Raw genomic sequence first — 15,729 nt, 5'->3', positions numbered from 1 at the left:
ATCTCAACTGATTTCAACTGATTTTAACTGATTTGAAGTTATTTTTAAGGATTTTAAAGCGACTGCTTTTCAAAGTAGTTTGCGACTTCAACACCTGCGATTTTAATCTGGGGTACAGGGATTCCATGCAAAGTATGGACGCCTCGAAACCAGTGATCTGATAATTTATCACACTGTAACTCCGGAGAAATTATGCCAGCGATAATAATTTATTTAAGGACATGCACGGAAGCTTAAATGTATCCGAAACCGCTGCGGTGATGTAACCGCAGGGAAAAAACTTGATAAACGTTATAACAATAAAACATGTGAGTCAACAGTTGCATTTGCCATTTGGTTTACAGATGACTAATCACTACAGTCGGATCACTGACCGCGAGGAAAAGCACGGAGTTTTTATGGCAAAGGATGTCGCCGGGGCTTCAGGCAGGTTGTAGAAAATTCCACGCATATAATCTGCCAACCGCTTAGATATCCTTAGATAGAAGCTGTCATTTGCAGTATATCCGAATGACGTACGAGGAACACAGTCTTAAGAATTAGGTACAGTCACGATAATAGATTGGGTTTGATCACTGCTTCATCCGATCAGGGTTTAGGTATATTACATATACACAAATGAAATATTGCCAAGACATTAAATTCAAGTGATTTCAATCGATTTCAAAGTGACTGCTTTCCAAAGTGGTTTGCGATTTTAACAAATGAAGTTAACAAATATCGCCTAACAGCCGTGTATCAAAGCGCTGTTCGCCAATTTCACGTCTAACATCATCGTAAAAAGAAAGCAAGAGTGTTGAGTGCTAAGGCCTTCCTTGTACCCAGATGGAGACGGATCTAGTAGGTTGTTTGTACCAAAGAGACCAACCAAAGAGAGACAGAGTGCGACAGAAAGAAAGGGTAGAATACAGCAATAATTTCTTCTTGGAAATGTCACGCTCCAGACGTATAACATCGATTTACACCGGAACCGATATCGTTGTTTCGTTGAAATTTGATATCCTTTAAAGTGACCCGCATGGACGTGCCTGTGGAAATACAAAACTTATGCTCGGACGCGCCACACGAATTGGGATAAAAAATGACGTATGATGACTATGACGACGATAATAGCCTCTTTTCTACCCTCTTTCCTCCTTGTAATCAGGAAACGATGCAAAACAGTCAAATAGAATAATTATGATTGCAGAGAAATATTTCTTTTCTGTAAAACATAAGTTGTTATTTAATCAAGACATAAGACATAAGAGAAACAAAAATTACAGTAATGATAATAATATACAAATTTTACATCAGATTCTTTTTTACTATACTACTACGAAATTTTCTAAAAGTATTGTATTATGCCCACTGTATATATATACATATACATATATATGTGTGTATGTATATACGAATATGTGATACCTAACGAAGCCTCAGTTCAGGGATGTAGACGTGTGCGTGATGAACTGGTGAACAAATATTGTAGATATATATGAACTTAATTATTTAAATCACAAGTTGCAAATTCCAGTCTGCAGTGTGAAATGGCAAGTACAGAGCCTTTTTACCTTTGCAGCCCACAACGGTCGTGCATTATACGGTTCTTCATTTTACCTGAGAATCTCCGTACGTTGTAGTCGCTTAACCGTACAGATCAAGTTCACTATAACCGTCGTCCCCGTTCAACTTCAATCTCTGTAATTTTAACGGTAAAGTAAATTGGGTGAAAAATATAACGAAGATGAGTAAAATCGGAGATGGTAGTTGTGGCAAAATGTAAGTCGCTTACCATCTCTTTTGTCTTCGCAGTTCGCGTCTTGTTTGGTCTGTTGAAGAAACCAACCTGGAATATTAATTTTGATTTTTCTTGAATTTGATTGATTACTCCAACTAACACGAAGACGGAAACAGACGTGATTCGATTTCCGTTACGCACAGAACACGAGAGAAGTCACTCTTTTACAAACGAAATATGAAGAACAAGAAAATCTAGTCTGCATCAGAGTACGAAATTTCGAGATTTTTAAATGCAAATTACGCCCAAAAATTATACGCGGATCTGACGGCTCGTGGATCGATTTTCTGCCGCAATCCGCTTTCCTACTAAGTCTTGCTCATTCGAATAACGAGAGCAAAATAAACAACAAATTCGAATTGCTTCGTCCTGCAAAATATCTGATCGTGAATGATGACGAAGAATGCAGTATATTCTAGTTCCTAGTAACTCCCTAGTTAATATCCCTAGATTCAAGTTTGCTAACCCGGTGGGCCCAAAGTTCTCTGCCTGCCGAATCTCCATGTTGGATACGCGTTGAATAAAGCCTTATTTTTAATCTCTAAACATTCACCACTCAATTACCTTTAAATATATTATGAAGAGTTCCACGCATGACTACAACTGGCTTCACGATATCCTGAACTACTTACTTTCAATAAAATGATGATCAGAAATACCAGTAGCAGAAGACCAAAGCCGATCGAAACTGGTAAAACCCAACCTGACAATTCTTGAGCCTCCGGCACGTTGTAGAGCATCGTCGATGCTTTAGCCGTTACGAAGCTGTTGTATGTGAGAAAAAACAATAGATAATTTGAGCTTAAACGAGTGGAATAGTACATTGTATAACAAGGAGGCAAAGACCGTTGCCTCCATGTTATACACGATACTTTATATAACAAGAGTATGTTACGCGGTTTTTCGCGCAGCACCAAATTGAGGTTAGGGTCGCAAAATGTGAGATCAGTTCGCTGTGTTTGTCGCGTCAGCGCCTGAGAGCCGTACAGAAATGACCAACTTTGACTCCTAGGAGTCAAAAGCGGTCGTTTCAGTACTCCGCGCATGCGCAATGCGCAGACTCACTCGACCGGCGTAGAAACGGGTACTTTGTGTACCGAAAACACCTAAGAAAAACCGCGTGAAACATACTCGCGTTATATAAAAGACATTGAATAATATATGAACACAAACGCCGGACAACTCACCGCGAACCATTCATCGTGTCCAATAATATCGGCTCAATGATCAGTGCTCGCGCGTCGGTGCTAAAGTTTACGGTGAAAGATTTTTCGTCGGCTGAAAAACGTGAAAATTTGAAAATAGTTAATAATACAGAAGGGAAATTCAGTCGCAGAAAAATTAATATCTTTCAATATGCTTTAGCAATATCGTACGTGTGAACAATGGCTGTACGTCAAAGATCATATCCAGGATCGAATTTCCTACGTCTCCAGACGTTTTTGATATGTTAAAATCACACATTACTGTGCGGCACGTTATGCCCGCCGTTGAACAATTCACATAAATCGTTCGATCGGTGCCTTGACCGTCAATGCTCGTCTTTCTCTCCTGGAACATTTCATTTTTCTTCTCCCCGGAGTATATTTCTTCATCTGTTGCATCGACTTCTTGCTCTTCCTTCTTTTCCTCAGAGTTCAGCTCAGGAATTCCGCGGCTCTTCATCGGCTGCAGAGGATTGAGCAATTTTGGCAGAATGGATTTCCTATATTCTACAGTGTCGACGATCGAGCACTCGTGCATGTTTCCAGAACTATCCAGCTGTTTGAACAACGCAGAAAATATTTAAAGCTGGACATTCGTTACTGTTTACGGTGTACGCCCAATTTCTCAGAAACGGTGATTAATCATTCGCTAGTTTAATGCTCAGTTCACCTGGTTTCTGCATTCAATTGACAAAAATTTTCAGTGACACAACCTATCTTATAAACTATGAAATTTACCTCTGGAAGATAAATGTGAACAATGGAAACGTTTTTGTCGGTAATGGCGACGGGCACGTCGACCGCAAAGTGTACTTTCGGTAGTGACGATGGTCCCTTTTTGGTAAGTTGGTAAGTGTGCCGAATAGACAGCTTCGTATTATTCCCTGTCTTTCCGTATTCGTGGTTTTGTTCGTTTGCCACCCTGCAATAGACGCGCCAACAAATTAATCGATTGAGCATTCGAATGAGACTTTTTTTTAAATAATTCTAGTAATCGAATACCGATGCAAAACTCATCATAGATTTCGATATTTAATGTTGTATAGCGACACACGCTAGGGCACGCGGTGTTCTCTTACCCTGTCAGCGTTATGTGAGCTCTATTTTCGAGTCGCAAACAGAAAACACTTTTCTTCTCCCCGCGATCAACGCTCCATGTTTTCGTAGTAACGGTGAAACGCAAAATCGTCGATCCGGCAGAGCTTGCGATTCCTCCCATATCAAGATCGACGGCTAATGATTTCTGCAACATTCCAAGTCAATTTACAGACACGTGAGTGTTGCATAACAGTTCATTGATGGTTTAAAGTTGATTCCGATCACGTACTATAACACGAATGCGAGTGTATTCGTGGGTACTGTTGATTGACAAAGGAAATCGTCAGGAGATACTCGTAAACACGACTCACCGGTTCCCCTTTGAAGAGAGGGTTGCCGACGTCGCATTCCAGAACTACGGAATTTCCCTCTTTAGTCTCCACGCAGGACGGTATCGCTTTTCGAAGGCGAACTCCTGGTGGCATTTTGATCATGATCTCCGTTTGAAACGCCGGCTCTCCGTTATTCGTTACTCGGATATCAATATTTACGTCGCCCGATCCTACAACCCATTGATCATTGTTGCTGCAATAATGTGTAATTCCATTTGTTATTCACGCTCCGAAGCATTCCGACAAATTTACGAACGAGGCTACGGGAAAGGAAATTCAAGAATACAAACATTTGAAACGCAATCATTTACCTGACACCTGTAGCCATCCAGCTGATTGATAAATTTGAGTTGCACACTTTGCCGTCTTTACATCCGGTATTGAAAGGTACAAATAATTCTGCTTCCCCCAGCATATGGCCCTTATTCAGAACAGGACAATGTGAGCAGAATTTATCCCCCTGTCTACCTGTAGTTAGACCCACACTTCGTAATTAATATTGAATGCATGCAAATGTGAATAAATTTGAATCGTCTAAGGTAATAAATTCATAACGATATTACTTTTGTTGCTGATGCTGAACCTTCCACGAATGACGATTGGTTCGAGAAAATTTTTAAATCCCCTCTGAAAGAAGGATAATTTTTGAACACAGGAAAACACTGTGCAAAAATCGACGAAGCCGTACTATGACATTTTTTCAAATATTGGCATTCATGCGCACGTACATAAGTTAATTAGTCTATTCTCTGTACCGTACCACGAGATAAAGCGTTCTGTTGACGCATGTTGATATTTCATCTGGCGAGAACGGGGTTGTAAAAAGCTTCATAGATTCGTCGTTTTCAATGCGCGTATATTCTTCATCCACTGCGATCTCGATACTGAGCACTGAACAGACGTATAATGACACAACATGTGACTATCAAACGGCGAATCATTGTCATCGATTACCTTGAGATTCGGGTGCTCCCTTTCCATGATACTCGGCACAGACGCCGATGACAAAACTACGAGCGGATCTGTCCAATATAGGTGAGTAGGAGACAAGTCGAGGCGTCAGCTTTACGACAGGTTTACTCCGCAATAGAATCGCGTGTCCAGATTTGTACGCACCAACTGCCAAATCGGGATACCTGGGGGCGCATTCGATTAACGTTGGGTCAGAGAAAGATAACGAATATATGACAGCACGTGCAATCCACGGCTTTGTTCTAAAAATTCATACGAAGTGAGGCAATTGACAACTTTACCCATTGTTATCGACGTCGACAGGAAGCGCGAGCGAGAATCCAAAACGCTGGATGGTTACAGAGCTCTTAAACTCCGAGGGCGAGATTCGTTGTTTTATCGGGGTACATCCTTCTTTGGTGCCGAACTCACGCTGGCCGTAAAAGACGTAGACGGCACCGGACGCCTCCCACGGAGCGCCCACCACCAAATCTGCGGGGGATGGTGAATTGAATCGTATTTTCTGAATAGTTTAGCGGGTCCCTGCTTCGAAGAAAACAGGAACTTTCAGCATTCGCAAGATATTCACCTGCGTAACCGTCGCCGTCCAGATCACTGGCGGCCAAGGTGTAACCGAACTGTCCGTATTCTGATGTACCCTGGAGCATCAGACCTTCCCTGAAAACGCCCTGCGATGTACGCAAGAAAATATGAAATTTGACAAACTATTCGATTGACGATACGAACATTCGAGGCAGCAAAGCACAAGTGCTGAAAGCTTATAGCAAATACTGATTGCGAAACTAACTACAGATAGGACGCTATTGTAAGGTGAATGATATAGAAAGATAGGTGTCCACGCAAAATGGAGTCCAAGTCGGAGAAGATATTGACGATGCTGAAGATGAAATCGAAAGAGGGTCAATTGTATGCCTACCTTATTGTTCCCGTAAAATGTGTAGACTCGACCGTAGTCTACTTCACCCCAGTGCGGTGCGCCTACGGCAATGTCGTCCAGACCGTCGTTGTCAAAGTCCCCCGTCGCCAAACTCGCGCCAAAGTACTCGCCAAGCACGGAACCGTCGATTTTTGTTTCCCACACAGTACCCGGCAAGTAAACTACGACCTTTGAGCGAAGGGACGGACATGCATCAAATTGTATTGTATTATACTGACAGCGAATTACATTTATTTCACTTCGACTCTCCGTTCACTAGAATGATGTAATTTTAGTAAATCAAAACGCACTTGGCCCGTAAAATTCCACGCCGGCGTTCCAGCGGCAAAGACCAACTCTTGAGGACGGAAAAAGTATCCCGAGGTGACCGAGTAGCCTGGGAATATTACGTTATTAATTCTCGATTCAATTTCATCGGAATAAAAAGTGATGAAAAGGTTGCGAGATTCGTGGTTATAATTACCAAGATTGGCACCTTCTGCGGCTTTCGCTAATATACGATCTAAATTGCCAGGACCGAGACCAGGATATACTCTGACCTCCGTTTTATTTTCGTGATGAATTTCTACCTTGTTCAACCTTGGCCTTCCTATGATTAGCTCGACTGTGTTCGAGACCTGTAATCAAGACGATCCTCATTACATATCGAGGTCCCTATGTACACACGGGGAAAGTGATTCTAAGACGGCTAATCTTTCCGCCGAGTCAGTTATGTTAGCAATGCAGATTCCGCCAACAACACCGCGGATCTGGCCAATAAATCAGCCGTCTCGTAATCACTTTCCCCGTGTGCATCAATTAAAAAACTCGAGGGACTTATAATACCTATCTAGAGTACAAATGTGCGTATAATACAACATAAACCTTTTTCGCAGCATAGTTGATGGAGAATCCGTGAAGGGCATTGAGATTGATGCTTTGTAACAAGTGTTCTGAAAATCAATCACAACTATACGTGTATCAACTGTTGAAAAGTCACACCAGAGAAATCTTACTGAAAATGATCACGTGTTACATCATCAAATGTTTTAAAAGAATTCAGCATGTCATTTATTACATGAAAATTTTCAGTAGGGTAATCGCTATTACAGTATACAGATAAATGAACTTTCAAGTTTGTTCGATGTTGCGTTAACATGACGACAATTAATGAAAAAAACTGAAACGCAATAACTTTGCAAATATGCAATTCAAGAATTGCATCTGTTATTTTGTATTTATCACTTCAGTGATCAGCACTCGTATCACTCACCATCAGGCGGTAACACGGAGTTATCGCGGTAAAGGGTGTCGCCGATGGCTTCGGGCAGCGTGTAGCAGATTCCACGCATATCGTCCACTAACCCTTGTGTAAAGCTTTCATCGCCGTCATCTGCGACGTATTTGAATAACGAACGCGGAGCGCAGACCTAAAGATTACGGTGACGGTATAAGAGGTACGGATCGATCATTAAAAGCGACAAGAAGTACACTTCTGAACCTTTATGAAGCTTTGTATTGCCACTAAAAAAATAGATAATTCAAGAAACAAGTAGGACTTTGAAAAACTACAAATCTGGCACTTTGTTTAAAAAAAAAGCAACCTTCTACGATCATTACGAGGATCACAATTCTCGTTCAAAGGTCGCCGTCCCTTTTTGGGTCACAGTACCTGTCAGGCGCAGTAAAAATCTGGTTCATCTCTCAAAGGTTAATCTGATCGGCTCATACCTATTACGTATATATACTTGGAAAGAAGATTGGCGATCAAAACGAAGTGAATCACTCTCTTCGATGACGTTCGAAAGTTCTGCCAGTTACTATACGTAATTAGTCAGCGCCACTCATGTTCGCACCGCTGCATATAATTACCGTCAAGTCCGAGTAATCTCGAGTCGCAAGACTTGCTCCAAGCCACCCGACGGTCCCAACTTGTACGATTTTCAGAGAAGGAAGATTCCGCACACGAATCTCTCCTGAAACGGAGGCCTGGTCGATGTTCAATCTTCGGCACGTGCCGCTCGGTGTTTTGTCGTCATTTATCGAGCACCGATACAAGGCACCCTCGCCCTTCATGTATTCGGGCGCACCAATGAAGATGCTGCGATTGAAAGGGGAAACGGTAACACAAACGCGCACGTATCGCGACGGGTTTTTTCTTGTCCATCTGGTCTGGCACACTGATAGCGATTGGATGTACTCACCTTGCCGAGGCAGCAGAGTTTTGGCCCGATCGGAGGGTGACGGTGTATCCGAAATATCCATTTCCCCCAGATTCCTGATCTTTGTAGACAATGGGGTGACTCGTGTCTACGTTGTAGGAGAAAGCAAGGAGCGGCGATAGGGCGAGGATGAGAGTCAGAGAAACTAACATTATACACTAAGGAAAATATCGAGTCTGGAATGCAGATGATAACGAACAAAATATGAACGAAAACCGTTGAAAAACTGAGAAGGTTTCGCAACTCGCGAGACTCCACCATGGAAGTGAGATTGCGTCTCAGCTTGAAGCCGAGATGTCAGTTTGTACAAAGCAAAAACGAACGAGCTTTAACTATGCATCATTGGCGGTACGTCATCCATCCGGGCAGAGGAAAGGGATTGATTAGATTGAAATAAAATGTTGATAGTAGAAGACAAAGAGAAGGGAAGACTGCAGACACTGACCGCAGAGGCAACGGACGAATATCTGTTGGTTTTTTTGCTTTAAAGGTAAAAAAAATGCGAACCTCAACGCGTATCTTTGCTTTTCAAATCATTCTATCCCAAAACACTTTTTCAAAGTTTTGAAAGCAGTTTAAGGAGTAACTTTGGGAATGATTGTATTCCTGTTACAATCATGTGAATTTCTATAAAAATGTCAATTAATGCCGTTTTGAATCCTCTATAATTTTACAGATCTACTATGAATTGTAAGACCATCTTAGCTCTCATGAGGTCCTCTGGGATCTGTGGAATATTTTTTTTATAAAATATGCATAATATTCGCGTTTTCTCTTACCTAAAATCCGGGACGCAAGTGGCTCTTATCCGACCGGCGGGCAGTAAAAATCAACAGCGAGCGGAAGACTTGCTTTTCATCATACGTGCATGAGAAGCGGGGTTTTGTGTCGCAGTTTAGCGGGACGAAAGTCGCCAATTTCATCTCAGTCTTGTGAGGTTAGGTTCGCGCATGCGCAGTTCACAATTGCTTCACTTTCGACCCTTGGGAGATCACTTTCGTTTCCAAAGAGAAGAAATTGACCACTCGAGTACCGTAAGACTACCACGCAAAGCCCGACCAATTTTCATGCACTTATTATAAAAACTATCGTGTGTGACAAGGAACGAAAGTTCATGATCGCAACACACATGACACAATATACTATTAAATTAGACTACCACATTTTTAGTTTTCTCCGGGCGATAAACTACACCCGTGCAAAAATCACCTACTTGGCGCATATGTATCATAACCCTACTACTCCCGCCCGCATTTGGTCCGATGCGGGCGGGAAAGTTGGATCGGAACTTTCATAACAATTACTAGTAGACTATGAAAGAATCGAACAAATATATATATTGTAATAATTTCCTGATTATTATTGTCATCCGATAATAGTGCAGTCGAAGAAATTCAAACCAAGAATATTAATCGAATATGAATTGATTAATCAAACATTTCATATTTTGATTTTTATTAATTTTTTTTTTTTTTTCTTGAAACGTGTATTTCAAACCAATATTTCTTCAAATTCAGTATGGAAAAGCGTTTTTTTTGGTAATTCACAGTTTTTTTCAAAATATTTTTCAATTTCAGTCGAAAATATTCATTCAATTTTCACTTGTTATATCAAATAGGTACTTAATAAGTAAGATATTGACAATGATTCATACTTCAATCACATAAATTGACATTGTATTGCGTCGATCATGGCAGTAAAAAGCAGAAATCGATCGTGAAGAAAATTATTCGATAATACTCGATTAATCGGGTAACAATAATCCATTCAATAGAAAAACGATAATTTTTTACCAATCTTAGAATTCATGTGAGTGATGTATTCAATAAATGCTTACTTGTACAGCAATTTAAGATTTTAATAAGAATGGTGAAATCCTAGGAGACCCCATGAAACTTAGAGAAAACATCTTGCTATGTAGTAATACTTTGATAACAACCTTATTGTTTTCATCAAAAAATAAACTATCAAAAATGCATAATCTAAACGTTGAAACAAAATGTACCTGACAACCGCGTGACGATCATTTTACTATACGTGACACATTGCAGACGTATTAAACAGCAAATAAGTGAACTACCGATGACGAGTCCAAATTGGTATTTATTGAGTCAACGGTATACAAGGTGTTATTTTAGGCGATGCTGCTTGCATTGGAGGCGATTCTTGGCCACAAATCGGCGCACTCTTTAGCTACTGGGCCAGTGATGGCCGAGCCTTTCATTTCTCCTTTATTGTTCACAATAACACCTGCGTTGTCTTCAAAGTATATGAATACTCCGTCCTTCCTCCGGAAAGGCTTACGCTGGCGGATCACCACAGCGAGCATGACTGCAATGAGAAAAAAAAAAAAATTTCTTTGTCACAAAGTGGAATTGTCACGCGAATCTTTCAGGCCAATAGAGCCTATGTATATAGAGACACAACAAAAAGGCGAATGAAAAGGTGTTCATCAAACCCAAGAATGACGTCTTTTAAAATTTAGACCATGTGTTAAATTGTCTAATAGCATGGTTCTGCAGTTAAATTTCAGGATAACAACAACAGCTGAGCATTGTTACAGTAATATACCAAGACGGTACCGAGTTAAACGAACCTTTCTTCCTGAGTTCAGGCTTTCCCTTCTTAACAGTAGCAACAATCATGTCACCGGATGCTGCAGCAGGTAGTCTGTTGAGACGTCCCTTCACCCCTTGTACCGCGATTACATACAAGTTCTTGGCCCCTTGGAAAAAAAATCATGTCGATTAGCTTAAACGAGAGACACAACAGATCGTAGCCTAAGTTCAGCAAAGTTTAGTATGTGCGTTTCATCGTGTACGCGCAGGGATCAGTGTGACTGGTAAATCACGAATAGGGATGAACTGCCTAAAATTTCAGCAGGTACGGGCATATCGGAAAAAGAACAGCATGTGAAGGATGATATGGACGAATGGTTGGAAGACGAACGTAGACACGCTTAGCATTGACTTACGATTTGGACCAACTCACCTGTGTTGTCGGCACAATTGATAACTGCGCCAACGGGCAGACCCAGAGATATCCTAAACTTTGCTCCAGCGGAGCCACCACGTCCTTAAACAGAAATATTTAGGTTGATAAACATCCATGAGTTTCGCGTGGTCTCCGATTGTTAGGTTATTCCCGTGTCCCCGAGCGAGACGTACGTCGCGTCGTGTCGTGTTGTCGACAGGCGGCAAGTATTTATCACGGTTATTATTCCTTCGTACGGCACAAATAACTTCAAATATACGTTTCGCATGACGCACATGTAGCTTCCACGTTCGCTAAACACCCAAACGCGTTACGTCTCGCTCGGAAACGGCCGATTATCACGGATTTATTTCGGCCCAAACTCAGGCTCACCTCTTTTCGACATCTTGCCTCGTTTGAAAGAGGAAGTTCGGGGCGCTCGATCGGTACTGCAGACCCCGGATCTAACGATTCACGCGCATCATTTGCACGCAGCCTAATACCAGCTGGTCAAAATTCGTACAAACGTAATGCAAAATGTTCACACTCTCATGAATCAGAGAATTCTGGATACACAAGAGGCTAGAAAATTATGGAAATTTATTCTATCACCTATATTTGATAATGAGAGGACTGGATTAAGCTTATCCAAAATTTCTATGACCTGATTCTCGAGTACTTGATTTGATCGCTTCGGTGGCCATTCTGACATATCTCATTTTTGAAATGGTGTTGTGATTGATTTTTGCTCGGTGTTCGCATATCAATTTTCTCTAAATCGACTGTTTTCATACCAAATCCTCGTTAGTTCGCAACATTCAAAAAAATGTTTTCAAAAGTCTACGAAACTCTGATTGGAAAAACAAAAGACCCACTACTCGGGGCGCGTGTTATGCAGACGTTTTTCTCCGTCATGGATTGCGAAGAGGTTACCAAACGTCAGCTTGGTCCTATCTCGACTTTTCGATTACACAACTTCTTTTTCATTATAGCAGGATGACTCTCTGACATCGACGCATGGTTGCATGGCTATCTGCGGTGAAAAATATCTGGATATTCACGGTAATTTTAATAATCAAACAGCATTATCACCTTCCAATCGGATTTCAAAAATGCCCACCTCAAATGAAACTTCGACCGCTCGATTCAGCAACTCGATAGCTCGACGTCCCTAAGATTCATGTATCTTCTGCTGTTCGAAGCCTGCTTTTACTTAGCTTACCACATTAATTAATAAACGAAGTAAATCCACCGCCGTCAAAATAATTGTCATAATGCCAGATGTTCTACTCTCAGATACGATAGCCATGGAGTTAGGAGGTAATTTTCAGACACTAATCGTAACCTCTTGAGATCTTACGCGTGCTCCGACTCGACCCTAACCTAACCTGACTCAGGTTATCTTTCAGAACAACGTCGCAACTTTATCATGACAGAATCTGTATTTAACACGACGAAGCTTAACTGTTGTAAAACATGACGTAAATGTAATTTAACCTATTCAAACCCTACTAAAATTCAGTATATCAGTTGCCCGTTGCAACCTAACCTAGCCTTAGTAGCAGAAATTGACCTGACCCTAACCTAACATAACCTTATGTAATCCTGTTTAAATCCCCGAGAAATTATTCATAAATTTTGCTCTCCTACTATTTACTCTTAGCTCAAGAGCCTTGGCCGCAGCCGATAAAATTGTATCAGCCATATGAGGTTGAGCAAATCCTGCTCCCTGACAATGCAAACTGCCTGGCGGTTCAGGCGTACCTGAAAATGTGTGGCCTGGAGTTCCAAATTGAACCGAGAAGCAACGCGGAATACATGTCTCCCTCGGGAAGAGTCCCTTTTATTCAATGTGGGGCTTTCCTTGTATCGGAGTTCGACCCGATCGTCTCCTTCATCAGCAGCAAGGGTTCCAGTCTTTCCGGAGAGCTTGGGGCAACTGATAAGGCTGATATGCGAGCTTACATATCGCTCGTTAATAATGTGCTAGTTAATGCTGAACAGTATGTCTGTTGGGTAGATCAGGCCACCTTGAATTCCGTCACTAAGCCCAGGCACGGCAGCGTATATCCTTGGCCTCTGAATCACCTTCTTAACTGGCAAAAGCAGAATCAGATTACAAAGAAACTCAATGTCTTGGGCTGGTACAATAAAAGTCTTGACGAGGTATTTGGTGAGGTCAAGAACTGCTGCACAGCACTTGCCGAGAGACTCGAAGGAAAAACCTACTTCTTTGGTGACGAGTGAGTATATTACTTATTTTTCATACAATTAGCTGATACAGAGTTTTAATACTTCACCGTGATGCAAAAAATGATAAGGAATCAGGGGAATGAGTACAAAAAAGATGCAAGATAATTGACATTAAAGTTCAATCCTAAATTCCAATTCTTTTTTCTCTAAGGCCAACTGAATTGGATGCTTTAGTGTTTGGCCACATTCATGCCCTGACCACTACATCCTTCCTTCCTTCTGCCTGCGGAATGTCTGCTACAATAGGCAAATTCCAGCAGCTCATTGAACACTGTCGTTCAGTGAACACTCTCTATTTCAAAAAGGAATCAGATATTTCTGTTGGCCAAGTGCACCTGCCTGATACCATATCCCAAGATTCACTTTGCAACTCTACCGGATCCCTTGAGTGCCTTTTTCCTCTTACAGAAGATTCATTCGGCATGTTGAAAGTGAATGAGAAGAATGATTCCTTGGAAGAAACCTGCCATCTAGATTTGAAAGAATTTGTAATCGGTTGAAATCTTAGTAGGCAATTTTTATTCTCACCAATTCTCCAATGTAACGATATTGTTTAGACATGTGATAGATTTTTAAAGCTTTATTTTAAACTGCTATCTGCAGGTACGTGCAATAAAGTTCCACGCACTGTTAGGTCTTTCTAGGTTCTTTTTTATTTTTACTTACAAAAACGTTTAAGCCAAGCTCTCAAAATTATAGCAGTCCAAATGAACTCGATGCTCTGGCCTTTGGACACATCTTCACGATCCTTACAACACCACTGCCTAACAACTCATTGGCTAACATCGTCAAGAGCTATCCGACCTTGGTCAACTTGTGCAAGCGAATCGAGGCCAGGTACTTCCAGCGCACAGAAGATGACTAAATTCAGTCAATCAAGTTTTGACTCATGAGATGGGTGGTCTGTTGTAATCCTCAAGACTAATGTCCCCTATTGTTGAAAATTAAGAGATAGAAGAGAAGTCAAATGAAAATGAAACAAGCATCAGGATTTCTCTGCTGAAACAGGACAAAAGTCAATCATAGCTTGAAAGAAATCCGTTTTACTAGTTTTCATGCGCATTTCAGAATTAAATTTTTTTTAAATCAACAAAGGTGCCGTGCGATTAAAATAGGCCACACTGTACATTAATGAACTTGGTTACAGTGTACACGAACCACACTGCCAAACACTGCGAAGATCTATTGTTCTAATATACCGGGAAGATTCGTGAAAATTTCTGTTAGGCAATTTAACTGAGAGTAAATCCTCCTGCATTTATGCAATTCAAGTTACATTTTACCGATCGATATTTGTTCATTTTACACGATTGGCCGAATTTCTCACTTTCTCCAACCAATCACCATAAAACAGAAGTTAATCAGTAAAATGCACCTTAAATTGCATAAATGCAGGCGAATTCACTCTGGGTTAAATTTCCCAGAAAACATTTGCACGAATTCTACCGGTATGATAGATTTGTATATAGTAGATACAATAGTACAGGACTATCCCAAGATTACTTTTTTCCTAGTTGGGATAACGTTGGGAAAAGTAATCGATGCTGTGCTTTTGTAATTATTGACTAGTTATCATCTCGATATAAGTAGTGCTGTCCGATTATTATAATTACCATATGGTCTGTACAAATCGTTATTACGAGATTTTGCGTCTGTTACCTTTATTTATTTTTTTAGAGAGCGAATCTGTTTTTTTATTATTGTTTTCCGTTTCGCTTATCGATTTGTTCTCCATTGTTACTGTTTCCGGACGATACGAATGGAAACCCTCTGTACGATACAAATCAAGTATATGTAAAAAAAAAAAAAAAATTGGCTGTCTGAGATTGCAAAAATGGTGATAATCGGAGAAATCAACGTCAACTTGATAATATTGTATAGATATGCCAATAAATAGCCAAATATCAAACGAACCTACAAAAAACTGACGTTTCTCTTCCAGCCTTTAACAATTGTGGTGAACAAAGCGAAGCGGTTC

The 15,729-nt window shown here is 40.8% G+C and overlaps 3 protein-coding genes across 5 annotated transcripts; 1 reads left to right on the top strand and 2 right to left on the bottom strand.

Moving 5' to 3' along the window:
• Nucleotides 1-1,377: 1,377 nt before the first annotated feature.
• On the bottom strand, nt 1,378-8,692 carry LOC124410925 (integrin alpha-9-like). Its single transcript, XM_046889656.1, has 21 exons — nt 8,508-8,692; nt 8,176-8,404; nt 7,577-7,733; nt 7,189-7,256; nt 6,788-6,941; nt 6,615-6,700; nt 6,304-6,492; nt 5,956-6,055; nt 5,669-5,858; nt 5,370-5,551; nt 5,176-5,306; nt 4,979-5,042; nt 4,727-4,883; nt 4,395-4,608; nt 4,065-4,228; nt 3,724-3,907; nt 3,157-3,541; nt 2,968-3,058; nt 2,413-2,545; nt 1,775-1,828; nt 1,378-1,680 (listed from the first exon to the last, which is right to left on the bottom strand). Exons 1-21 carry the CDS (start codon nt 8,675-8,677, stop codon nt 1,627-1,629), a joined length of 3,156 nt encoding a protein of 1,051 aa, XP_046745612.1. The 5' UTR covers nt 8,678-8,692; the 3' UTR covers nt 1,378-1,626.
• A 1,916-nt stretch (nt 8,693-10,608) lies between these two features.
• LOC124411769 (60S ribosomal protein L23) lies at nt 10,609-12,038 on the bottom strand. Its single transcript, XM_046891167.1, has 4 exons — nt 11,892-12,038; nt 11,517-11,600; nt 11,122-11,250; nt 10,609-10,856 (listed from the first exon to the last, which is right to left on the bottom strand). The coding sequence occupies exons 1-4, from the start codon at nt 11,902-11,904 to the stop codon at nt 10,660-10,662; spliced, it is 423 nt and encodes a 140-aa protein (XP_046747123.1). The 5' UTR covers nt 11,905-12,038; the 3' UTR covers nt 10,609-10,659.
• A 602-nt stretch (nt 12,039-12,640) lies between these two features.
• LOC124411768 (metaxin-2) lies at nt 12,641-15,064 on the top strand. 3 transcript variants are annotated; one of them, XM_046891164.1, is made up of 3 exons: nt 12,641-12,818; nt 13,162-13,741; nt 13,903-14,426. In XM_046891164.1, exons 1-3 carry the CDS (start codon nt 12,773-12,775, stop codon nt 14,249-14,251), a joined length of 975 nt encoding a protein of 324 aa, XP_046747120.1. In that variant the 5' UTR covers nt 12,641-12,772; the 3' UTR covers nt 14,252-14,426. The 3 variants fall into 3 exon arrangements, with proteins under 3 accessions (XP_046747120.1, XP_046747121.1, XP_046747122.1); XM_046891165.1 differs by lacking the exon at nt 13,903-14,426 and adding an exon at nt 14,436-15,064 and having other exon boundaries at nt 12,650-12,818; XM_046891166.1 differs by lacking the exon at nt 13,903-14,426 and adding an exon at nt 14,451-15,064 and having other exon boundaries at nt 12,654-12,818.
• The last annotated feature ends 665 nt before the right edge of the window (nt 15,065-15,729 follow it).

The sequence above is a fragment of the Diprion similis genome, chromosome 10 (assembly GCF_021155765.1).
Source record: "Diprion similis isolate iyDipSimi1 chromosome 10, iyDipSimi1.1, whole genome shotgun sequence".
NCBI lineage: Eukaryota > Metazoa > Arthropoda > Insecta > Hymenoptera > Diprionidae > Diprion > Diprion similis.
This window is presented reverse-complemented; position numbering and strand designations above follow the sequence as displayed.